This window comes from Patagioenas fasciata, chromosome 23 (assembly GCF_037038585.1).
Source record: "Patagioenas fasciata isolate bPatFas1 chromosome 23, bPatFas1.hap1, whole genome shotgun sequence".
NCBI lineage: Eukaryota > Metazoa > Chordata > Aves > Columbiformes > Columbidae > Patagioenas > Patagioenas fasciata.
Window position 1 is genome coordinate 3,018,914 of NC_092542.1, and position 25,012 is coordinate 3,043,925.

The 25,012-nt window shown below is 46.3% G+C and overlaps 2 protein-coding genes across 3 annotated transcripts; one reads left to right on the forward strand and one right to left on the reverse strand.

The window, feature by feature from the left end:
• Positions 1 to 12,940, forward strand: CA6 (carbonic anhydrase 6). 2 transcript variants are annotated; one of them, XM_071798284.1, is made up of 10 exons: positions 1 to 268; positions 5,813 to 5,907; positions 7,623 to 7,805; positions 8,430 to 8,578; positions 8,916 to 9,011; positions 9,560 to 9,626; positions 9,889 to 10,046; positions 10,476 to 10,599; positions 11,076 to 11,174; positions 11,530 to 12,940. In XM_071798284.1, exons 1-10 carry the CDS (start codon positions 180 to 182, stop codon positions 12,141 to 12,143), a joined length of 1,674 nt encoding a protein of 557 aa, XP_071654385.1. In that variant the 5' UTR covers positions 1 to 179; the 3' UTR covers positions 12,144 to 12,940. The 2 variants fall into 2 exon arrangements, with proteins under 2 accessions (XP_071654385.1, XP_071654386.1); XM_071798285.1 differs by having other exon boundaries at positions 11,076 to 11,144; positions 11,497 to 12,940.
• Positions 12,941 to 12,948: 8 nt separating this feature from the next.
• LOC136111291 (solute carrier family 2, facilitated glucose transporter member 5-like) lies at positions 12,949 to 23,362 on the reverse strand. The gene is made up of 12 exons (XM_065855336.2): positions 22,601 to 23,362; positions 21,087 to 21,185; positions 20,486 to 20,646; positions 19,898 to 20,022; positions 17,663 to 17,815; positions 17,454 to 17,579; positions 16,970 to 17,157; positions 16,457 to 16,567; positions 16,062 to 16,163; positions 15,607 to 15,682; positions 15,047 to 15,174; positions 12,949 to 14,382 (listed from the first exon to the last, which is right to left on the reverse strand). The coding sequence occupies exons 1-12, from the start codon at positions 22,655 to 22,657 to the stop codon at positions 14,149 to 14,151; spliced, it is 1,560 nt and encodes a 519-aa protein (XP_065711408.1). The 5' UTR covers positions 22,658 to 23,362; the 3' UTR covers positions 12,949 to 14,148.
• Between the last annotated feature and the right edge of the window lie 1,650 nt (positions 23,363 to 25,012).

Consider the following 25,012-nt stretch of genomic DNA (forward strand, 5'->3'; position numbering starts at 1 on the left):
TGGGTGGCTGCGTACGCACCACCCTCATCTCCTCTGCCCGGCAGCTCCGCAGGCACCAGCCTGTTTGTGTTTGTGTTGGTTTCTTTTGGAAAAGCATCCAAGTGGCCTTGCGAATGAGGCTTTCTGACTGCGTTCAGCGTCGCGGCGGCCGCGGTGAGATCTCCGGATGAAGCGGTCGGATGCAGGAGTCAGCACTGCTGTCACTCGCATTTCTTCTCTTCACTGACTCCGCGGATCGTGGTATTTTTAAGGAACGTCCATTGGGAAGGTAATGGCAGAGGCTGACTAATGCTGTTGCTGGGTATCTGTTAATATTATTGAATGACTATTGAAGATGTTTTCTTCCAGGCATTCAAAACCTCCTCTGACTTTACATCCTTCTCACCCCCCTTTTCTGTCGTGCTTTTGTCTTGCAGCTTAACTCTACGCGATTAAACACCACAGGTTTTAGGCACGTGAATAATGAAATGACTTGAGATGACAGGTCCGATGTCTTAATGTTTGTAACTTCCACCACTTCTCTTAATTCTCCTGTCTTCTCCCAGGATTTGAGAGATGGACTGGTTAGTATCCTGAAAAATGACTTAAAAGCCACCAGTTCCTGATTTAATAGCCTGTCTGGTACCCTCAGTACAATAACTGTGGTCTGTAAGGGAAGGACCTAAGCTGAATTAGATATTTTCAGGTCCTCATATAGAAAACTTGCAATTACAGGACAAAAATTAAACTAAGAATTGTCAGTGAGGGTTTAATGGATGCCGAAGATGCAGGTAACGTTAGACTAACTGGCCATTTTTGAGGAGTGATATTATGGACACAGGTTTGTGTTCAGCGATGAATATGTAGCATGGGTCAATCATCAGCCTGCATAAGTATATGGGAGATGTGTTAGACACTGATGTAAACATATGTCACTTAAAATGGAACATTATTGCACAACAACCATGGCAACAACAAAAAAAGCAGGTAAGATGGCTGGAATAGGAAAAAATACATGCTACTTTTAAAATACTGTAAATGCTAACCTACATATAAAACCACTACATCCATTTTCAGATGATGGTGAAGGGCTATTTGGAAGTGAACCAACACAGAAATCAGGGCGCTAATACCAAAGAGCACATTTCCCAGCAGCTAACGATCTGATACGGTGATTTGAGGTGAGACTGAAAGCTTTTAAACCAGCTGGATATTAATTGCCAGGCATTGTGCGTCCAAAGGCCGTAGCTGCTCATTCAAACCATGACGAAACCATTAAGTAATCCCCTTTATAGAGGCCGGTTGTGCAAGTCTTGCTCTGCCTTCACAGGGTGTTTGAGGCCCCTTGCTGAGCAGGTCTTTCCCTCTCACTTTGAAATATATCCTGCTATAAAGAGGAAAGCAAGCTAGGAATCGATTAGCCATTAAGAAATTACATTGGGTATTTCATGGGGTTTTTTTTAATAATGTAAAACTGTAAAAAACAGTACGAATAGACCAATAACAACTCATTTGTTTTCCTAATGAGTGCATAATACTTATGCAAAGCACAAGGGTTATCAAGCAGGATTCTCTTGCCACAGAACAGGTACAGCACAGACGGTAGGATTTAAATTCCCTTCATGTTGTCTTCCTGCCTTAAAAGTCGACCTCATTCTCATGGGAATCACTTTTAGCTCCTACCGCCGTCCCCCTCTTGCATGGGCAGAATGCAGAGGTGATGAGCTGCTGGGAGACGAGGGGCTGCGGGCGCTGCTCTTGCTGAATGTCCCTGCATGGACCTCGCCTGCGGAAAAACAACCCCAAAAACCCTAAAAAAGAACACTGCAGATCTGAGTAAGAAAACACTGGGGCACAGATGGCTTGGGGAGAGCAGGGACTGAGTTCTTAATCTCTGAAACCGGGTGCATCTGTCTGTAGTTTGGATCTCTGAGTCATGCGAGTCTGCTTTTATGATCAAAAGAAGCTGGGCATGTCTGGATTGACCTCAAAGACACCCGTATAAAACACAGTGTCTGTGTGAGGCTGTTTCTCTGCATGGGCTAGGGAGGAAGCTTAAGGTGGCAACTGGTACCCAGACACATACCTACCTATACAGGCCTTCCTGGATCTTACACTCTCTGGGATATGGAGTAATTGCCCCTATAACACTGAAAATTAACTCTCCCAGGCTGTGAGCAGCACAGCAAACACGCTCTGCCCGTACCTCGAGAGCAAGCAAAATGGTGAGCAAAGTCAGAAATGCAGCAGATGCACTATACACTGTGATTAAACCTCTGTCAGAGATTGATATCTACTCTCTCCATTAACACGGGACTGTGAAAACCCATCTCTTGGTCCAATTCTTTCCTTTTTTCTTTAAGGAATAAACGTTTGCTGGCATCAGTCTGGCATCCCCTGCTCCGTGGGTGAGACCCAGCTCCTCTTTCTCCAATTTCTCTTCTGTATCTTCCAATTTACCTGTTACAACAGGAATCCCAGTTGACCAACTGAGACCTCATTACAGTCACATTTCTTTGATTTGACCACTTGTAGGGTCACTACACTCATTTGTCCCCCTGAGCTGCGCAGGGGTTAACGAATCCCTGTTTGTACAGCTCTTTGAAGACGAGAAGCGCAATGGAAGGGCTCTGTTATTGTTGCCAGGTATGAAGAGTTCTGTACCAAACCCAACTGTATTGTGTTTGGCCACTGGATGTCACAGCTGCTCAACACACAATGCAGCTGAAATCAGAAAGGAAAAGTGCTTACCCAGCAGCGGGCAACAGCCGCATTTCCAGAGCCATTATTTGTTCCGTGGAGAGTGTTGGTTTGTTAAGGGACTTGGGGTCTTCTCCTGTGTTTCTGCACTGCTAATATTGATTTTCAGAGAGAATGAGCAGCAACTGTGCTTCCTCTGCATGTTATCACACTGCAGATCAGGAGAAAAACGAATATTTTTATGGAAGGAGGTGCAGATTTGTATAAACCACTAATAACAGCATCTGAGAAGGTGGACAGGTATTTACACATGCTGGCAAGTTGTCGTGTCACCGAATTATTCCTTCTTCATCCCACCGCCACCCAGTCCACAGCACAGAGCCTTAGCATGATGGAAAAATTTATCCCAGGCCAGTTCTTGCCAGTACTTCTTCAATCCTCATGCATTGCTGTGTACTTTGCACTAAATGCAGAGGGAAGATTGACCTCCCCCTTCCCAACCCTCCTTTCGCACTTCATGTTTTTTAAAGTCTCGACATGCAGAACATGAAGTCGCTTTCAGCAAAGTCTGCGGAGCAGACAGATATAGACATCACTAAAACTGTAATTACATTTCCTGGAAATGAAAATGAAGAGGGATTATTTGACCATGTTCTCTTCTTTTTATAGCATCACATTGTCCTTTTCTCCACCTTGGGGAAATGGCGAGGGAAAGGCTGCTTGGGGTGCGGTGAGGTGATAACACCCCAGAAGTGATGGGGACATTAAAGAGGGAAAAGTGTTTTAAAATAATCCAAGGGCTATAGCTGTAACTAAGAGTAATTGGCTGAAACTGAGCAAAAGAACATTTAGGCTGACAATGAACTGCAGGTAGCTAATGCTGGGATCTGTTAGACCGTGAAATGGAATTTGCAGAGGAAACCTCTCCGCCTTAAAATGGGCAGATCCTGCTTGTTGGAACACTGGTGTAAACCTCTCTGACTGCCTCAAAGTCTGTTTCTATCACAAAGCTTCAGCAGAATCAACAAATGCGTCTGAACTTGTGTCTCGCAGAATACTTTTATTCATGCAGCATGACTTCAGCAGGGAGAGCTCTGTTTGGAGAGGTTTGGGACTCACTTGAAAAGCCTTTGATCACCCGATTGAAGGCAATCTGTCTGTCTTGCATCAAACAGCCTGTTCCCAGTCAAAAGTTTGCTGGACTTGGGAGTGATGCAGCTATAACTGCAACCCCCATGGATTTCCTGCTGAGTTAACCCTTCCGAGTTCTGGGTCCAAGGAGCACGGAGGTATTGAGCCAGCGGCTTCAATGTGACGGCAAGGTTTTAATGCAGCTACATAGTGCTCGGATGGATCTGAAATCAGGCTTGAGCTGAGCTTTAGGCCAGCGAGGGCGGAGGAAATAGCCTGGGAGAAGCAGGATTTAAAAGATGGCAAAGAATCAGGGAAAACCGTGGAGATAAAAGCAAAGTGCACAGAAGCCAACAATGTGGGATAAAAGGCTTATTTCCTACTGCAGGGTGGAAGGGGGGGCTGAGGTCTGTGGAACCACATCTGTGTGAAAGCAGCTGCCTTTGGGGAGAAATCATGCCAAGAAATCACAGCAGAGATCCCCGACATCAGATTTCCCCCCTAGCTAAATTTGGGTGCAGAGATGATTCCTGTCAGACCCACAACCTTCTTCACCCACAAAGCACCAGTTTACTTCAAGCATAGTCCTGCTGTGATATCTGGAGTTCCCAGGCACTATGTCCATACGTCTCTCCAGCAATTATACTGAGGTAGCAGACCAGATGGTTAATAAAGACAAACCTCAAGCCAGCCAGGTTTAATACCATATACACTGAAGATACCTCCAAGAACCAATAAGCAACTGTTGGTGTGTGCAACAGTTTATAGAGACTCCTTTCATACTATTTAGCATGTAGTTAGAAGCTAAATGCATTTAAAGAGTTTAATTAAAATTATTGTTCTGTCCTAACTCCAAAGCAGCCACTAATCTGGACGAAGCTGACTTGAGCTAACAGATGTGGGGTTTGGATGTGCTGAGCACCCACAGCTCCCGCTACTGTCAAGTGAAATGTCACAATTTTAGCACATTGCGAAAGCTCCATTAAAAATTAATTCGCTGTCATCTCCAGTTTCCTGGCACTAGTACATTCTCAAATGGGCTTCATTTCAAATCCTTTGTGCAGACCGATAGCTGGTCGATAAAGCACCGGCAAGAGAAGCAGCTTGTCCCGAAGTGACATCCATTTAAACACCCTTGGCGCGGGCAGGGCGACGGGAGGGACGCGTTGCTGCAGAGGTGACCTCCTGTTCTTCACTCCTCTTCACACCTTCATGTGCTGCTGGGTGGAATCCTGGAGTGTAAACAGCTATAAACCCCCCAAAAATTTTTCCCTCAGCTAATTTCAAAGCTTATTTACCCAACTGGATACACAAGGATTACAAAGCGCATTGCAGGGCATGTTTGATTAGTTTAGTCCTTGCACAGTTCAGTGCAACTGTCAGAATAAATGACTTCTTTAGGAGACAGAGGGAAAAATGCACATTTGCTTAATCAAGTCAATATTGCAGCAGTTCCCAAAGGTTAAATATGCACAGCACAAAACAACAAACCAGGAAAGGTCTTTTCATATTAACAATTCACTTGCAAAGAAAAAGACTTTGAATAAAAAAACTACTTCTGTTCTTCAGCACAGTCTAATCCTAGAAACCCAAGTTCACATGAAATCTGTAACTCCCCTATGGCTCTTATTGCTGAATTGCTGCTATTACATACCTTATTACTGAAAATAATAAATGCAAATATTATTGCAAGTGGCAGGGCCATTGCAAACAGAAGCGCTGAGATTTCACTGATGGGAGCCTCTTGCCAAATGTTTGATATTTCTGCCCATCACCTAAGATCAGCATCAAAGTTCTATTACAGTTGTTGGAAGCTGTAACTCAGTACCAGGTGAAGATTCCATTCCCATTTAACGCTGACGGTCCAAGAGAAATATCTCTGTGGCATTGTTTGCTGTTATTGTCGCGAATGGGTGAGAAGGGTGGGATGGATGTTGGAGTAAATTGGTATTTACGCTTCCTGCGGATTTTTAAAGACGTGCACTCCCCGCCTTGGTTCCAGCTGCGGATACAGAGGGATGTGGATCAGAGCTGTCTGGTTCCAGCTGCTCCTGGGGCACCTGAGCTGCTCTCACCTACCGCACTGGACGTACAAAGGTAATGAAAACTAAAGGTAATGAAAAACGAGGCTGTTTTGGGATTGCTGCTGCCTGCCGGCTTGCTAAAGATGCTCCCATCCTTTCTATACTGCAGAAGCAACACCCAGCTTGACTCTCTTTCCATTAGTGAAAGATCTCCAAAGAGCAGCTAATTTATTCCACTTTATTGATGCCTGTGTGTCTTGAAAGTGATTCTTTTCAATGTCACCCCTTTTTCCTCCTTTGTGTGGTTAGGACACATTGTCAGAGCTGGCAGACCAATGAAGTTCAAACAATGGGGAAAATCTTTACAATGTGTTAGAATAAAAGCTGCCCTTTGGATGATCCTGGAAGAAAAAGCTTTAAATAGTGCTCGCTTATTCTTTTATTGTCAAATCCCATGCAGTACAGACCGCTGAGAAGTGCTTACTTATGTATATTTTGTGAAATTTTATCTGATTTTTGTTTGTTTCATGGTGGTGTTTGCAGAGCTCATTGAAGTCAATGGCAGTCTTTTCATGATCTTCACCCGTCTGGGAATCAAGCTAAAACAAAGGATATTGTTGAATAGATGCAATATTGCAATTAGGACACTAAGCTTTTAGCAGTTCTCTCTGCATTTTCTTTCGGACCGGCTGTCTGCATCTCCTGAGCCCCCCACATTTAATCAATGCCAGGAAAAGATCTGCAAACTGACATTGCTTAAATTAGATAAAAAGAAGTGGCAAATAGTAACGAATCACCAGGTGTGGCTGAACTCTCCCTCCAAAGCCCCTCTGCAGGATTTGGAGTCAGCGAGTTCAGGAATCCCACGGTGATTACTCCTTGGCTCTGGCTCCGTTTCTCTCAGGCAGACGTGACTCTGACATCGATCAATACATCGCGGTTCTGGGGTGAAGAAGAAAAGGTTTTCGTACTGATTATCAGTCACAGCCATGACAGAGATAGAATCAACATTTCTACTCATCCTTGAGATCCTAAATATAGCACTGTAGACAGGACAAATAGTCCTGAAGGGTTCAAGCATTTGTTAATAACTCAGCAGCACCCAGACCTTCACAGGAAAGATTAAAATTAGGGCTGAGAGGCTTAGAGCCATCGGGAAAGGACGGAACCCAGCATGCCAGGTCTCTACACATTGTTTTCCTCCATAGGTTGTCACAGGACTGTGCTCAGCAGAGGGCTGGGTTTTGTTAAGAAACCCCTACCCCCAGGACATAAAGCCACCCCAGACCAGTCCTATCCCAGAAAGTATACAATAGATTCAACTTATTTAAACCATTTCACCCCTATTCCTCTTTTGTTAGCTCTCTCTCTAGGTTAAAAATTGCAAAATTACTGCCAGTTCCTGATCCTAAGCAGAGACTTTCCCCCTATTGCCCTGCTCCTATTCACCCTCACATTGCTGGAGAGCCCGATTCCACACTTTTGGCAGTGGAGACACATTGAAATCCCCATTTCTATATAAACACTGCTCCTCTTTCAGCCTCTAGTGATCAATAAGCCATTACTGCAATGCAGGTTTCTTATTTTGCAGCACAGTTGTCCTGCAGACAGAATAATGTGTATTTTCACTCTAGGGAGGGCAGAGAAGCCTTTTATTGCTGCAGCTCCCGGTGCTATAATGAGGAGATTGGCATGCCCTGCTGGCAAACGAGGAGAGTTTTCTGACTCCTGAGCTAACAGCAGTTCTTGCCATGTCCTAATAACCCGCTTTGCTTCTCGTGCCCACAGAGGGAGAGCTGGATGAAGAGCACTGGGGACAGCACTTTGCAGACTGCGCCGGCAAGCGCCAATCTCCTATTGACATCCAGAGGAAAAAAGTAACGTATAACCCCCAGTTACTGCAGCTGGAGCTGAGTGGTTACGATGGGCCTTTGCAAGGGGATTTCACGATGACCAACAATGGTCACTCTGGTAAGACCAGGGGGATCCTTCTCATCACCTGCCTAAAAAGAGGAACCATTGCTGACAAAGGAGCAGCCTCAGAGATCAGAGGATGCAGGTCAATGGGTCTGTTTAATCCTGCAGCAGCTCTATAGCTGTCAGTCACCTTTCTGTGAGCAAAAGAAGCCCTAAGGCACAAGGAGGCGAGTGCTGCCTGTCCCCTTCAGCCCTGTTTTGTCCCCCAAACCAGGACTGGTACCTGCAGGGATCCCTGCCCCGTTTCCATGGCAACGGGTGATGCTGGCAGCCAAGAGTGCAGGAACAGGCCACCGGCAGCGACACAGGCCTTACACTTTTGATACGCAGATGCCTTTTATAGTAGCTCTGTCCTGAAAACCCAACCCTTTTACTTAATTCTCCATTTTCACTCCTAAGTTTGTGTATTAACATGGTGTGGTCTTTGTGGTGCATGAGGAGCCTGAGGTCAGGAAATATTTAAAGTACACACAGCTTTAAGTTTCACTTGTTTTCCTTCCATACTGGAGTTAGAGATGGTGTTACTGGCAGAAAGCACTGGACACTGTAAGTTTAACTACAGGAATGGGCATGGCTGCACCCATTGCTGTCTCCAATCCTGGTTTTTATTTGTTTCAGTTCAGATTGATTTGCCACCCACCATGTACATCTCCAGAGGGCTCCCGGGCCTCTACACAGCTGTACAGATGCATCTGCACTGGGGTGGCCTGGACCTGGAGACCAGCGGCTCCGAGCACACCATAGACGGCATGAGATACTTTGCAGAGGTACCTGTGAAGGGGGCAGGCTGGAGGGAGCGCTGCACGCTGGTAACTGCGAAATGGAAGAACTGCAGAGGCATGTGGGGTGGCTGGCGCGATGCAAGATGGTGCTGATGGTGCTGGCACAGAAGGCTCTAAAACAAAAAAACCCCACTGCAATAGCATATATCCTTCAAAGATGGATACAAACCTATTGAATTAAAGGTCTGTTTGGCTGTGCTGTGAGGCACAAGCAGCAGGAATTGGGACGGTGACTCTCCCTTCAGTCTGTATTAGGTCCTTTAAAGCACCAAGGAAGCCATTTATCACTTCTTGCTGAATAACCCTGTCTCTCTTCTGACAGCTGCACATTGTCCATTACAACTCAGCTGCCTACTCAAGCTTTGAAGAAGCCAAAGACAAACCCAACGGATTGGCTGTGCTTGCCTTCCTGTACGCGGTAGGTTTGATGCCCAGGCTGCTGAGCAAGGCCAGGCCATGATCACGGTTTATACTCCAATCACAGTCTAGACAGGAGCAGCCTGTCCTAGGTTTGCAGGTCTATCCTAAGAAACAATATCTGCCCCAAGTTTGGGGAAGCCAAGCTATACTAGGACTATTCTTCCCTTATTCCATCTGGGTTCACACAATATCAGCCAACAGAACGTGGGAGCCCCAGAAGAATTTGCCCCATAAGAAGTAAAGCTGGATTCTCAGGTGTGGCAGCTGGGTTTTCCCTGATGTTCCTCAAAGCCTTGCTCTGATTTACTAATGGGAACACTTGATTTTGTGTGGTTTTAGAGGATCCTTACACTTCACTGTTCTACCCAAGATCTATGTGTACATACCTTATAATGCGCAGGATTGTCCAGCCTATCAAGAGAACTGCCATAGTATTTGTTCTCTTTGTCACCAAATCCATCATCAGTTAGTACCCCAAGCTGATTAGCAGTGTAGAAGGACAGGCAGGTCACTAATACTTTGTTCAAGTTCCTATGCTTTGTTTAGGATGGACACTTTGAGAATACTTACTACAGTGAATTCATTTCCAAACTGGCAAAAATCAGGTTTGCAGGTAAGACCCGGGAATGCCTTCCTCTATCCTCGATATTCTCAAAACCTGTACATATGTACTGGTCTGGGGCAGACATTTTGCTGCTGCTTTGCTTGCAGTTGCGTGGCTGAGCATCCTCAGCCATGCACAGCTTCACACCATCCCTGCCCACGCAGGAGGGTGGTGAGGAAGATGCTCAAGGCAGCAATAACCATAGTCCCGATTGGTCTCCAGAACACCCTGCAGCACCAAAAAATAACAATTGATTCTCTTTCCTTTTGAGGTCAATCCACAAAGCTCATGTCTCTGGATGTCCAAGCCATGCTGCCAGAAAACCTCTCACACTTCTACAGGTACCAGGGCTCACTAACAACCCCACCTTGCTCTGAGAGTGTGATCTGGACCATCTTTCATTCTCCAATTGTCCTGTCCCACACACAGGTAAGTGGCAGCTCCCAATACTGCTGAGTCTTACAGAGTGGTTCATCTTCCTTGATAAAAAAGAAGCATCAGAAACATTTTCTTCTAGGAGAAATACAAGATAAAGTGGAGGATCACAGTGTGTTCTCATTTGTAAGAGAATGCCCTTTTTAGCAGTAGGCACTGGGGAGAAAGCAGTATGCTACAGAATAGCATCAAAATCTCCATCCATACAGGTGTTAAAAACTTCCTTCAGGCAAAATATGATGAATTAGCTGATAAGAACCCTCATGTTCTGCTCCTTTCCCTTACTAATATGCAGCAAGAGACCCTGGGGGTTCCTTTGCAACAAGTTGCTGGGTTTAAGCCTGAGTTGCAGGACCTGCACCGCACTTCTGGGCCAACCTGCTGTTCCCCTTGCCCTGTGTGATAACCCTGCGTTGCTCACAGATCAGCCTCCTGGAGAACACCCTGCTGGACTGGCAGAACAGGACGCTGCGCAACGACTACCGGCACGCTCAGCCCCTCAATGAGCGGGTGGTGGAGTCCTCCTTCCCAGCCAAACCCAGCACAGGTAACTGAGTCAGCGTGCAGGGCTCAGCTTTCCCCCAGGAAGGGCGAGAAACCTCTGTGGAAGGAGATAAGTTGCAAATCACTTTTTTTAGGCATGCTGGAGATCCCTTTTCTCGGAGGAGCAGTCTCCATGCCCAGATGGTGGAGATGGTCCAGGTGCCTCTTTGCCTGACAGCACGTCACTGGTGCAGTGGTGGCTGCAGGGTGTGTGCCAGCCGCTTGTTTTGGCCACAATGGTGTCACACAGGTGTCCCAAGTGGTGCTATGTGGCACCACACACAATACTGGGTTCAGGTGTGTCTGAGGGACATGAACCATTGTAGGAACAGCTCTGGCATGGCGGGTTAGGCAGGCACAAAATGCAGTGTCTCACCTCTATATGAAAACAAAATGTTTCCCTAAACCTTCTACAAACTAGAAACCAGAAAATCTACCATGCCCTGCCCTTCTGTAAATGCTGCTGTCTGGTTGCTCTAGAACAATGCCATCCAGAAGAATTCGGCCTCAGACTGGAGCAAATCCAGATGCAGCTCCAAGACGTGAAGAGCGAGCTGCTGAAAGGAATGAGCCACATCGGTAAGAAACACGCATCTGTTCCTGAGTCCAGTTTACCTTCCGAGGATGAAGAGCAAACAGTGAGGAATTTAAGCTCGTAGTTCCCCTAGGATAAATAATTATAATCTCTATTTTACACAAGATGAGAAAAGAAGAAGGGGGAAGAAAAAATAAAGTGATTTTCCCAAACAGTTGGGTGAGGTAGCGAAGCTTTTCGTCATTTCAGGCCCCCTCGCTGCTGGTACAACACACGCCAGTAGCTCACAACAGCCTGACCACCACAGCCCTGCCAGTTTCCGAGGGTGTATTCTTCATGATTTGGGCTGATTTATAAGCATGGCAGGAAATGTAACGGCTGTTTCTTTGGTTATTTCAGGTATCAAATCCAGCACTTTTCCAGCTTTCTACTTCCCTGCGGAAAACATTGAGAGTTTTGTGGACGTTCATCCCCTCCATGACATGGCTCTCCAGGCCTTCACCTTGTGTTTCTGGAGCAAAGCCCAGCCCGCCAGCAGCCACACCGTGCTCTCCTACTCCACACAGGAGAGGGACAACGAGCTGGTGGTGACCGTGGGCGCCGAGGTGGGGCTGTGGATAGGAGGACATTTCATCAGCTTCCCCGTGTACCACAGGGCGCAAGTTTGGCTGCATCACTGCATGGCGTGGGGCTCCCAGTCTGGAACGGCAAATTTATGGCTCAATGGAGCAGCTGGTGAAGCAAAGAGTATCCAGAAGGGGTACGTGAGCCAGGCTGGAGGGACGCTTGTCCTTGGGAAAGACAGGGACACTCTTCTTGGGACTTTCTCCAATGGTTTTGCAGGGCGGATGACGCATGTGAACCTGTGGAGCCAAGTTCTCAGTCCTGCAGATGTTCGGGCACTTGCGCTGTGCAAACCAGGGCAACTGAAGGGCGATATCATTGCATGGGGAGAAACCCCCATGACCCTCTTTGGGGGGGTGGTTCTGGAGTCTGACACCAGCTGCCAGTAACCCCAACTTTTTGGTTTTTTTAAGGCAGTAGAAGAATCAAAACCGCTTGACTGGGGAAACTGAGGAAAACTTAGATTTGCTTGTTTCTCCTTATGCTTTATATAGGCACGCTATGCGCCTGCTGGTGATCCAGGTCATTTTTCCAAGTAGGTACATGGGAGCAAAGGCTCCATCAGTGGGACAGAGGCAAAGAACAGAGCAGAACTTGGCCCAGGCCAACACCTTGTATGTCACATCCCTCCCAGGAGTGTGACTTGGCTTCCTGTACATAGATCTTTCTACGTGCCCAAGAGCTACTCTTCTTTGGTCAAAGGAGCCACTTCTCAAGTCAAATCTCTCACATCCTTCACCCAGTCTCAGTTTCTTACCATCATGTGTCCTCCCTTCCCATTTCTCACCATCAAACCACCACCGCTTGCCCTGCAGATGTTTGGCGTAGGAAAAGGGACATAAAGCCCTCGCAGGACTGAGCGTGGTCCTGTGCTTTGATCAGTGGCATACCTTCTTTTCTCTAAATGGATGTAGATACCAAGCATGGAAACAGCTTCTTTTTCAACATATATACATCACAAGTTCGAGGGCAGGTATAAAACTCATCTTGTAAGGTTAAATTGAATCATGTGAGGGGCTATAATCTCCAAAACCAACAAAATCTGTTCCAGGCTTTTTGACAATTCTGCATTTCTCAAAACAGAGGGCAGCAGCCCTGCATAACGGTTAACTTAATTGAATTTTCCCATGTTAAATTATGCTGTAATTAACCCCCAAGCCCCTCCAACTAATAAATACTTCCAAAAATCCTCCATTTTTTATCAGTGTGCACTTTACTTTATCTGAGAGTCCTTCAGACTCAGAGCTTTTCCAACCAATTTAGCACTTGTGGGACACAGCCAGAAAGCAGTAGAAAGACCAAGCTCTAAACCATTTGAAGACTTTTTCAAGGGTTTTCAAGTACCTGAGAGCTGAGTTATTTCAAAAAATAAATTTAAGCAGTTTAATGTGAGAGGCTAAAGACAAGTTTGGATATGTTTGCAAACACAGGCTCCAACCTGCAGCCCCCTGCGCAGGAATCAACCTGAATTTGACTCCAGCAAAGCAGCAAGGAGGTTCTTCCCAAGTCCAACACCACGTATCTCTAGGGGATGAATGAGCTTCAACTGGATCATGTGTACAGAGTGGGGTTATGGGGGTCACTGAAGGATTAAGAGAGGGACTGTTGCTCTTTAGCAACTGAAGTGTAAACATTAGGGAGTGAAATGAGCTGAAGAGCTCAAAGACTAAAGTGTCATTGGAACAAATTGGCTGTGAAGCAGCATCAGCCAGATGGATGACTCCTAACCTCAAGAATAAGGCCTTGGAAGGACTCACCGGCAACAGCCGAGGACCAGGTTTGATTTGAAGGAGAGAGTTGGGAGGGCTGCATGGGGGTGAGATTGTAGTGATGTGCATTTCCAGTTTTGCTGTTCTTTGAAGCACACAAAGGAAGGACAAGGGCTGATGGGATAAATGCCATTATCAGCCCATCTAACAAAGTCTCTCAGAACAACTGACACTCTCTCCAGCCCAGATCACCGAAGTCCTGGCATCACTCACACTGGACCCTCGAACACACGAATGCCAGTTCCTCAGAGGAATATAGGGCACTCAACTGACCAAAACCAGCCCAAGTGGTGGCTCCTGTCACCCGAGATGTCTCAGTCAGGACATCAGGGACATACAGGATGACATATGTTACTGAGTTTGGCTGAGGATGTTGCCCTTTCCCTGGGACAAATACCAGGAATGGGTAATTTGTCTTGGCAGTGGCTATGCCATGAAACAGAATGGTCCTGCTAATCATAGTGACAACACTTTCAAGAAACAACGGCTTAACTGGAAACTCCTGCTGTTGGAAGTTTGCAGAAGGTCCTAATGAAGATTGGTGTGAAACGATAAATCGATATATTTGTTCTCCTGCTGAACAGATCCCAAAAAGCGTCTGGGCCAGGCCAAACACTGGGCTGGGTCACAGTCCACTGCTGAAGATTTCTTTCTTCTCCGCCTGCCCGCCTGGGACAGTGCGGAAATCCTCAAGTTCTTCCTTCTCTTCCTGGATCTCCACCTTGTTCCTCTTGGCCATGATCCTGTTGATTTCCATAAAGGTTTTGTTCTTCGTCTCAGGAACGATAAAGAAGATGTAAACCATCGTGGCCAGGCAGACGGCACAGAAGATGAGGAAGCTGTAGGGCCCCAGTCCAGCCTGGGCAATGAAAGAAGACAGAGCAGGGATCAGAGGAATACTCTGGTTGTGTACATGGCATCATTTGGACATGTTGAACCCTGTAATAGCTATAAAAAAGCAGCCACAGTGATGTGTACATAGTTTAAGCTGAATGTTTAGAAGTTAGGGTGGTTCTAGATTGTCTTCTCATACCAGCACCATGGATGTACTGGAAGCCACCACGGATTTACTGGAAAAGGAGGGTGAGGGTCTGTTACATAAATCAGTCTAAACTCATCAGCTTCCTTTGCACGTGCTAAAAATCAGCAAATGTAGCGCTTTATGTGTCTGTACTGCTGGGGATCATCAGTCTGAACTGGTGAGCTAGAGATCAAAAGCTAAAATGGGCTAAAATGTAAGATGGGGAATCTGCAATCTTTTCCATGCTCCTGAATTCAGGATCAGACATTCACCTGGAAAAATAACCGCTTTCTTTTAAAGCACGTGCAGACAGACAGATGTGATTTTAAAATGCTGATGTTAAATCACTTTCTTGCCGTTAACATATAATCCTGCATACAGGTACTGCGGACTAACTTGGGCATTTACTGCTCTCAGGATGAAAAAGGCTGCCTGTAAGAACACAGGGGTGCAGATACCATTTTAAGCTGAAGTCTTGCCCTGTCGTGTGGTCACATCTTACCTCCATGTAGAGGAACACGAGCCCCACGGTGAAGTTGGACAGCCAGTGCACAGACCCCCCCACCATGAACGCTGCGGGCCGGGACGACTGCAGGAACATCTCGGTGATCATCACAAAGGGAATCGGACCTGGAAGGTAGTTGCATATTTGGAAATCCCAAAGGCAATTTCCCCACCCTGGATTCCTAGATTGCACTGTTCATTTCAGTGGGCAGGGAGCAGATTCTAAACTACCAGTGTTTATCAACACCCAATAAGTCAAACAAGGGATTGAATAAAAAGACTAGAGCAACTAAATGACTTTCCTAAGCTCACACACAGCAATCAACCCGTTCTGTCCTATGGCTGCACCTTAGCCATGAGCCCATCTCCTGTACAATTTCTAAAATAAGGTTGATATATGTGCACTGTAAAATATCCCAGCTGATAATTAACAAGGTGCATGGACACACAGAGAAGAAAATAGATCTCCTTGGATCAGCCCCACAAAGCTGTGGATTTGCAGTGTTCAGCATAGCATTCGGCTTGTGGAGGAGACTGGGCTAAACCGTGTGTACTTACTGGCCCCAATGGCGTGTCCGATGATGTACACGATGACACACACGATGCTGAGGTAAGACATCCAGTGCACCGTGTTCTGTGAAGAATTCAATCACAGGTTAGATGTGGTGCCTGTCTGAACATTCAAGGCACTATTAGCAGCAAGATTTGAAGATGTTCTAAAGCCAGTGTCACCCTCCATTGCCAGAGATGCCCATAACTCACCACCAAAGTCACAGCCTGGGTATAATCCTTGTTTCCAACACATGCATGTAACAGGTATTATGAACATGACATAGTGGAAGTAGCATTCAGAAAAGCAGGATCATAGCTTCTCCTGGGTTTACTTTGGTAGAAGTACAAGTACCAAGACCTTTCATACTGTTCCCACCCTCCCAGGGCGTAGAACCAACTTAAAAATAAACCAGAGGGCTGAAATGCATGTGTAGGATCATCTGAGTCATTCAACTACACACCTGGAGATTGAGAGCCAAAGTCAACACTGCACAGGACACACAGCAAAACCCAAAGCCAGCAAGGAGAAGGATTCTCCTCCCCAGGGATTCCACAATGAAAACCTGGAAGAGACATAAGAGGGTGAGACACGAGACACCTGGGGCGCAGCACATATTCTAGCAAAATTTACTAAGGTAGTCTTTATCTTTTAAGAAATTCAGTGAAATTTCCACCAGTTGCTGATGGATTGTGGGCATGAAATTATCCGGGAACTGCAAAAAGCTGGATGTGTCAATAACACCGTGCATCTGCTGTGCAAAGCAGCTCACAGTAGGTGTAAACAACAAAACCCCATTTAAACAGCGATGGACAGACTGGACAAGCTGGGACTCAAAGAGCCCTGACGGAGACTTACAGCAACCAGGGTCATGACGACGTTGATGGCACCGATCGACACGGTGACATACTGAACACTGTTGGTGTCCACACCTGCCGATTGGAAGATTCTGTCTGCATAGTAGAAGACCTGCAGCAAAAGCACAGCTGTATGTACACGTGGCCAGAGGCAGAACACAGGAATCCCATTTTAGGTGCTTTTACATCCCCAACTGGTGCACAGAAGCCAGAGAACTGAGTTATTTAATTTCTGGAGATGTTGTGTGTTTGGATCCAGACATAAGTACCTTCCTCTAAGAACTCCAGACTATCCCTAACAGGACAGCTTCACTCTGTACCTGGTACACGTGTGTAGTGTATTTGGTACTGGCCAGGGTCGACCCACCACATCATGACACAGAAGTAGTGTCCCTGATGAAGGGGTACTCCTGGGTCCCATGTTCCAGCTCCTGTGTCATGCACTGCCCCACATCATCCTCTATATTCCTTTAGCGGTCACCCCACTGGCCTTTCCTACATCCTTCCCACTCACCCCATTAATCCCAGAGAGCTGCTGGCCCATCATCATGACGATGATAGAGATGAGCTGCCACCGCAAGCCTCTGAAGGTACACAGGCTGAGAACAGTGAACTGTCCTTCTTCCTTTTCTGAACGGTCTTCTTGGAGCATTTCTTTTATCTCATCATCCACATCATCCCAGCCTCTCAGCTTCTGCAGAGCTGGTTGGGAGAAGAAAGGTGAGTTATGGACCCCAAAGAGCAGGTCTACAGTGAGCTCTCCTGCTTTAAATCAAGACAGAATGATATGCAAACCATGGGCAGCAGCACTTCCATGGTGGGAAGTCAGGGGTTCACATGTGCATAGAAAGGAGGAATGCTGCAGGAATTCTCTCCACCAGCAACATGTCAGTGAAGAATTCCACCCTCCTGTGCTTCACTGTGGGTTGCTGTCAGCCATGTCCCACAGCCAGATCTATCCCATTCCATCTCCCCTTTCATTAAAAGATGATACTGACCTCGTCGTGCTTGCTCTTCATTGCCCTTTTGTAGCAGCAGATATCTGGGACTCTCAGGGAAGAAGGGCAACGTGACGAGCTGAATTAGTGACGGGATCCCAGTGATCCCCAGCAGGATGGGCCAGCCTGCAACAGGCGAGACAAGATGACAACTGTGAGAAGTCTTCCCCTATCGGAGCCCATGGAAAAGTCCTGAGCCAAGGCTTTACCTGTGGCATTCCCAAGGATGCTGTTGAGACCAAGGATCTGAGCTACGAGGATCCCAACGGTGATGAAGAGCTGGGGTACGACCCCAATCGCACCTCTCAGGTTTTTGGGGGACACTTCTCCGAGGAACATGGGAACCACATTGGAGGCCAGACCTAGCAGTCAGAGAACAATGTTAGATATGCCTGATGTCAGGCCACTCACCATCTTCAATAAATGCCTTTTTCCCCTGTAAGATCAAAGTGATTCCAGCTGGATCACAGGACATAAAGAAACCTCATCCTCAAATTCATCAGGTCCAGCTGTAGATTTAATGTCATCTTCTGGCTAGTAAATAATCTGTGTATGTTTTCCTGACTGTTCAGTGGAGCATAAGACAAAAACAAAACAAAAAAACCCATGGCATTGCTCCACTCAGTAGGTACAAGGATACAAAATCTATCACCGTATCTTCCTAAAAGTAGCTTTCTTCCAGCAAGGTCTACCAAGTACTTCAACACAACACACACAAAGAAGAATTGTGAACTACTTCAGGCTTGGAAACAAACTCAAAATATAAGGGAGGAATTTCTACTTCCTTTAAAACAAGAAAAGGAGTCCATATCCATGTGAGATGGAAGGATGTGACTTCTTGCTGGCTTTTAAAAAGTCACTACTCCTTTAATGGCTCAGCTTTTCAGAGAGCTTCGCTGGTTCGAGATCTCTGGCAGGCAGCACGCTGGAATAGATATTTCAACTCTAACAGGACACTAGGAACACGGGTTATTTTGAGGAACGCTGCATGGTTACCCACAGTAACCCCAGAGAGCTGCCAGCTCCCGTGCTCGTGCTCTAAATCCCAAACTCCTGGAGTCAAATGACCACATGAGACTCTTATCTTACATTTGTAAAGTTCCCAGCCTTCAGGAACTTGGAGTTGACCTAGCTGTTATCCAAAAGCCAAAAGGCCTGAAAACAAGTATTAAAACAACTAGGAAACATTATAAAACTAAACTCCTGAGGTGTAGTGGTTTAAGTCACTATAACCAGCCTTTAATTGCACAGATTAAAACATGCTGGCAGTGACTCCTGGACCGCTGCGTTTAAGTCACAGCAAGCTGCTCCTGCCAAAGTGTTCAGCCCTGTGCTGATCGAGCTGGGGGCTGTGACAGGGACACGCGGGTCCCACCAGTGCCCCGTGTCCCCAGGCACTGTTCCTCAGCTCAAGGGAGGTCAGGCTGGGGCGGGTGAGTCGGGACAGCCAGTCCAGATTCTTTTGACAGTTAGAAGTGGAAAGTGGGATCACACTTAACAGGTCCTTTTGTTTTTATTCAGAGAACCAACGCCAAGAGCAGCAACCAGGCTTGGGAGAGTTAAAAGTCAAAACAAAACCATAGGATGAGATAAATTTCCTGCCTTAGCTCACCAAGTGCAGTTGCTGCATGTTACAGATCAAGTTGTTCTTCTACGCCAGTTGCTTGTTTTCTTGTTTTATCTTTACAGGATATTCCAACTCACTAATAAACCATGGAGCATGTCGGACTCACCAGCCCAAAGCCAATTAATCGAGCCTAAATGCCATTAGGACTCTTACCAACATGGCTGTGCATAGCACAGCACTGCATGGGGTGCAGCCGTTCTGGGTTGCTGTTTGTTCCCTATTCCTGTAGCTCTAATACAGCCACTTACAGCAGAAACTCACATACACCCTTCTCCTTGGCTTCCCGCTCTCTTGGCAGTAAATCTGGTGGCTCTGAACCATTTATTCTCCCATCAACATTTATTTTCTCCTGCAGGAAGAACAGTCAGTTCCAGGACTGGATTATTGGGTATGGCATTGCCTCCAATGCCTTTGAATTAGAAAGGTTGTTCCGTGTCTGATTAAGTTAAAAAACAACAAACAAACCCCCACACAAACAGCTAGGTTATCTGCTTTAGAAAGCAGATTATTATCCTCAGGTTTCCTGGCTGTTGGAGCTCCAGTCCCCAGCAGGTGCTTATTACAGAGGATAACTGCATCTACATACACACACATTCTCTGTACACCTCAAATTCCAGTCTCGCTGCCATTGTTTACTAGAGATCTTCACTACTTCTGCAACATGCAGATGATTGTTTTTCAAATACAGCACTGTTAAGCAGATGTATGGCTAAAATGTGCTACCTGTGAAACCATCTGTTGTCAGAACAAAAAACCCCCTTTTCATAGCCAAGAAAATACCTATTGTTCTCCCTTTACCATCCAATCTCTCACTTACCAGCGTATATTCCCATGATAACACGAGAAAGGATGATGACTTCAAAGGTTTTTGCTACCTCTGAGGTTCCCATAAGGATTGCAGCAACAATGGAGAAGAGGTTATTTATCAGCAAAGTGCCCTTTCTGCAAAGTAATAGATAAGGAAACGGGTTCAGTTCATTTCTCCTAAGGCTCCAATAGCAGATAGATCCCCTCGGTGTTATACTGTCCAAAACTCAAATGAATCACCATCCCAAAGACTAATCAAAGATAAACGACAACTGTCCCATTCTTCCTGCAGGCAATGAAGGCTCCACGAGCGACGTTTCTCAGGAAAGCAGAGCAGCAGAAGCTGGGCCTGACCACAGAACCCAGCGCAGGACTCTCACCATCGCTCTGTGTGTGGATCAGCGCCCAGCACACAGCCTGGATCTCAGCATTCCGAAACCATATAAATGCTCATATGTGTGGGAGACAACACGTATTGCTGAGTCAGCCCGTTTGCATTGCAATCACGGTGTGTGACACAGCCATTGTCCCCATGGGCTGGGCAAGCTGGAGAGAACGGTGGGGCAAGCGAGGGATGTCAAACAGCTCTGTCACATACCGGCCACAGTTGTTGACCATCGGCCACACCATGAGGGACCCAAAGAAGCCACCCAGAGGGAACATGGACACCGTGAGCGACCAGAGCAGCGTCTGGAAGCTGCTGTCCATAGGCACCCCATTCCTGTCCAAGTAGGTCCTGTTGTAAAATTCTTGCATGAACTGGAACAAAACACAGAGCGTGTTTAGCACAGTAAGCAAAATTTTCATGCTGTAAAAGCCAGTTAACAACAAATGCCATAAAGCTTTACACAGCTTTCTTGATAAGAAACAGAATGGCTGAGTTGGGGAATGAATGCAAGAGAGGGATGGAGAAGCCTAGGGTAGATAACTTATTACAAGTTATCCTGCCTTATAGGATGTGTGTGCTTCCCAGAAGGGAAGGCGCTATTCCTTGTGCCGCTGCTGGGCACAAAGTCCTAACAGCTTAACAACCCATTTGCTTCCCAGGGAAACCACTTCTCCGCAGTTCCCTGGTGCTCCAAAGTGTGCAGAAGTGCAACCATCTGCCCACACCCCCCTCAATCTGCCGTGACGCTCCTGCCTTGTTTTCTTTGGAAACCCACGTCCAGGTCATGGTCCAACTCCACAGTCCAACCTACCGGGGCTGGAGAGTTTATCACGGACACGTTGTAGCCGTACTGGAAAGAGGACCCAAACGCAGATATCAGCGCTACCAGCGCAAGCAAAAGCGTCATTTTCTGCAGAGAGGAGAGAAAACACGCAAACAACACCTTAGAAGCAGGTTCAGCTTCTAGGCATAAATGGCATTTACTGCACAGTCATTACAGTAGTTAACTCTACTCTTTCCCGGTATTGATGGATCATTTGGATGGTGAATAATTTTTATCGTGCTCAAAATACCACCCTGCAGGGAAAAAAAGTTGCATGTAATTATTCTTTCTCCAATGTGCAAATTGGATAGCAAAATAACACAGGATATTGGCACAGGAAAACTTTAAAAGGAAGAGATTTTGCATGAAATGACAAAATCCCTTTCCTGTTCATTTGTTCTGGCTTCCCGTGCTGCCTTGTTCTGCCTCCTGCATTTCGGGATCAAGCTGTTTATGGGTCTAATCCGATTGTCACTGAAGCCAATTAGAACTTATCCAAGGAGCTCAGCGAGGGCTTGGTTGTGGGGTAGAAAAGCAGCACTTTGCAGTTAAACAGAAGGGTGGAATTGCCATCCGGAGCAGCACCAAACACCAAGTGTGTTTGTGGGTACACAGTCCCCAGTGTCACAAGCAACCCCCTTTTTGCAATAATTTGTTGCAATTCAGTCCTCAGGCTGGCTCCACTGTGTTGATTGAGCTGGGGTTTGGGTTTCTTTTTTAAATGGTTCAGTAATATTTCTCATTGTTGCTACATCAGTATTTTTGTTCAGATGTGTATCGTTCTCTGTCACCACCATTAACCTTAATATCTACAAGGTTTTATGTTGCAACACTCAGGTCCCACATGAAGGACCTGCCATTTCCCTAATCAAACATTTGTCCAAATAGCTGCTGGCACTCCTTGTATTCCTCATATTCCTCAGAAGCTTGAGCAGCTCAGCTGCAGAAATCTACAGATTAAAGCACTGCAGGAGTTTAAAATTCAAGTCAACCTCAGAATAAGGATCAGGAGGCTTCCAGCTGCATTTTCTAGGAGCAGACTGTTGACATTCCCTCATTGGTGATGAAAAGCAGGCTGCCTTGCTCTCCTTAAACAAATCCCATGAGCTCGAAAGAGCCACTGGTGTTAACTGCCTGCATTCAGCACTCTGGCATAACGTGAGCATCGAGACTCTAAAAGCTGCTGCCATGAAATATTGATGGATCGTTTGGATCCACCTGCAGCCTAAAACTGATCACAAAGCAGGACAGAAAACTCACACACAGAAGGGAAAGTCACATAACACATCAGCTGCAGATAATCAGTCCAATGCTACGCTGCAGGCAAACAAACTGGGCTCAAGAGCATGCACTTCTCTGCTCTCCCTGTGAGATCAGCTGTGGATGTGTTAGCCCAAAAGATCTTGGTCTTCCCCTTCCTCTGAAAGTATCTGCAGATCTCAAAGAGCTTTGTGTGCATCCCTGCGGAGGCTGTAATTGGAAGCATAGTCTGGCATACTCACCCCCTTTGGACCTTCATTGCAGCCAGAGCTGTCCTGCTTCTCTGCTTTACGCTTCATTTTGGCATTTGAGTCACGGACGCCGAGCACAGGCTTTTATAGCCAAAACAGACGATGCAGGGGATGGCAACGCCCTACGCAGAAAATCCCTCTCTGTGACTTTCCAGCAAACACCCAGCCAATGCCAAGCTCTATCAGCTGAAGCGAGCTGTTGTTATCTGATCATTCCTTTCCTCTGCGTGCTGCCCTCGTGGCTTCTCTTTCTTTTCCTTGCTCAAGTCTGTCTCCGCTAAGTCAGAGGTTCTTTTGCCAGATCCTGGCTCCAAACAGAGTTGTTGCTTAGCTGCAAGGGAAACAGGCTCGTATGTCCAGCTACAAGGGGCAGACTTGTGCTAAGTTGCTAAATGAGCTTTCCCTAGCAATATGTACACGGGAAAAGATGAGTCTGTAGCAATAGAGCTGCTGCTGCTTCACCCTGCATTTCACGGGCAGCTGGAGAGGCTGCCTGGCAACTGCTGGTTCCAGGGAAAATGAGGCATTCTGCAGGAGCAGCCTGTGCAGAAGGGCTTTGGCCATGGACCACAGTGATAAAACTGCACTGCATCAATCCTCCCGCAGCCACAAACTGCGTATCTGCCCCTGGGCTGAAATACCGCTCCTCGTCCCACCCTGCACAGACCACTTTGCTCAGGGCGCTTTTGTCATTCGTAGAGAACAGGTTTATCCTCTCAGATTTGTAGTTTTGAAAGTGCACGGAACACACTGTGTTTCCAGAGTTCCTTTCCCTCTATGCGCATGGTAAACCACGCGTTGCTGGCTTAGCATTAACTTCTTACGCTGAGACTTTGAACAGTACGAGACTTGGTTAATCGTCAACTATAATTTCTACAAAAATGCAAAGTTCACAGATAACCTCCAGCTGCTGGAGAAGTTGGAACCAGACTGTGTTGTTATTGGTCCATCTAAGTTTAACAGTCAGCTTTAAAAAAATAGCATTCTCTTGAGCAAGAGCAGCTGTTCACGAGTCTCGCACGCATTCCTTGAGTGGCCGCAGCGTCCCTTCCTCCAAGTGAAAGCATCCTGCTCTAAAAATAGGGCTGGGAACAGAGCCCTGTTGCTCCCAGGGCACTGGAACTTAGTCCCTGGATTTGTCATTTGTCATTTATTGCTTTTGTTATAAGTTAACACCCTCAAGGACACAGTTTTATAGGATATTTTAGTGGATCGGGGCCCAAGGACACTCGTGTGGCTTTCAGGAGCTGCTCCTGCTTCATAGCCTCACGTGTTACGTGGTGTTTTAGCCGACCAGAGGTGCAAACCAGAATATGGTTTTCACCCTTCTCTCCCTCCCTCTGCATTCCCATTCAGAGAATGTAGACACCAAGCTAGCTCAGATTTTCCAGTGCTGCCCCTAAACGTTGCTCAAAGCACCCCAAAACAAACAGGTCACAGCTCGCTCAGCAACTCATTTAGTTGGCACTTTCACAGATATTTGGCCAGGAGAAGGAAAATAAACAGTGAGCCATCCTGCCCCAGGGGTAGAGAAGCTACAAGGAGGACAAACTTCTTCCAATATGTTATTTTTCTTTAAAGACGGTATCATTCTGCTGGGAGCTGTTTGCAGAGTGACAGCCACTCTGATAACCAGGAACGGTAAGAAAGGGGAATTCTCTACCATGGTCTTTAAACTTCTTCCCTGAACTTGAAGAAATAATCTTGACACATACAGAAACCAAACAGGACGTCTATGTTTGCCATCAGAAATCCTTTATCAGATTAAATATTTGCTTATGGCAGCTGAACAGCTTGAATATCTGCCAGTCACAGCAAGAACCTGGTAACGACATTCGTAAGGTAAAAATTGGCATTGGAGAAAATCAATGAAAGGAGAGAGTGTGATGAATTAACTTCTCCTCGGACTTTCAAAGCAGCTGTGGGGGTACAACTTCAACAGCTGAAATCCTGCTGGAATTGGGCAAAGAACTGAGCCAGGAACAAGTAAAAAGAGACAATTTTACAAGCACATTTTCAATTAAGTTTCTTACACCTGCTCTTCATCCCAAAGACATTTGCCTGAGGACATTAACTGAGCTCTGCACTTGTGCACCCCATGGGAAGAGTTCCCACAGGTGTGCAGGGAACGATCTACACCCAGCCCAAAGCTGGATCCTATGAAATCCTGGTATATTTCATAAAAATAATTAAGAGGAGAAGCTTAGTTTCCCGGAAAATAAATCTGCTGGAGAACATCAGCAGTGAGCTACAGAAAAGCGTTGGTCAGACGAGGAGCCGGCAATCGGCCACACTGCAGAATGCTGATTGCAATGCTTGCTGTAAGGAGATCCATCAGGACACATCCCACAGCATATATATGTACATATATATATCCAAAAGAGTGACATTAGCAGCCTTTTC

Coding starts and splice junctions, on each gene's coding strand:
- CA6 (XM_071798285.1), top strand. CDS start 180: ATGCAGGAGTCAGCACTGCTGTCACTCGCATTTCTTCTCTTCACTGAC. Junction 5,908..7,622: donor ACCGCACTGGACGTACAAAG/GTAATGAAAACT, acceptor TCGTGCCCACAG/AGGGAGAGCTGGATGAAGAG. Junction 9,627..9,888: donor GGCAAAAATCAGGTTTGCAG/GTAAGACCCGGG, acceptor TTTCCTTTTGAG/GTCAATCCACAAAGCTCATG.
- LOC136111291 (XM_065855336.2), bottom strand. CDS start 22,657: ATGAAGCGTAAAGCAGAGAAGCAGGACAGCTCTGGCTGCAATGAAGGT. Junction 20,023..20,485: donor ATGGTCAACAACTGTGGCCG/GTATGTGACAGA, acceptor ATTACTTTGCAG/AAAGGGCACTTTGCTGATAA. Junction 17,580..17,662: donor CATCCTTGGGAATGCCACAG/GTAAAGCCTTGG, acceptor CGCCTGTTGCAG/GCTGGCCCATCCTGCTGGGG.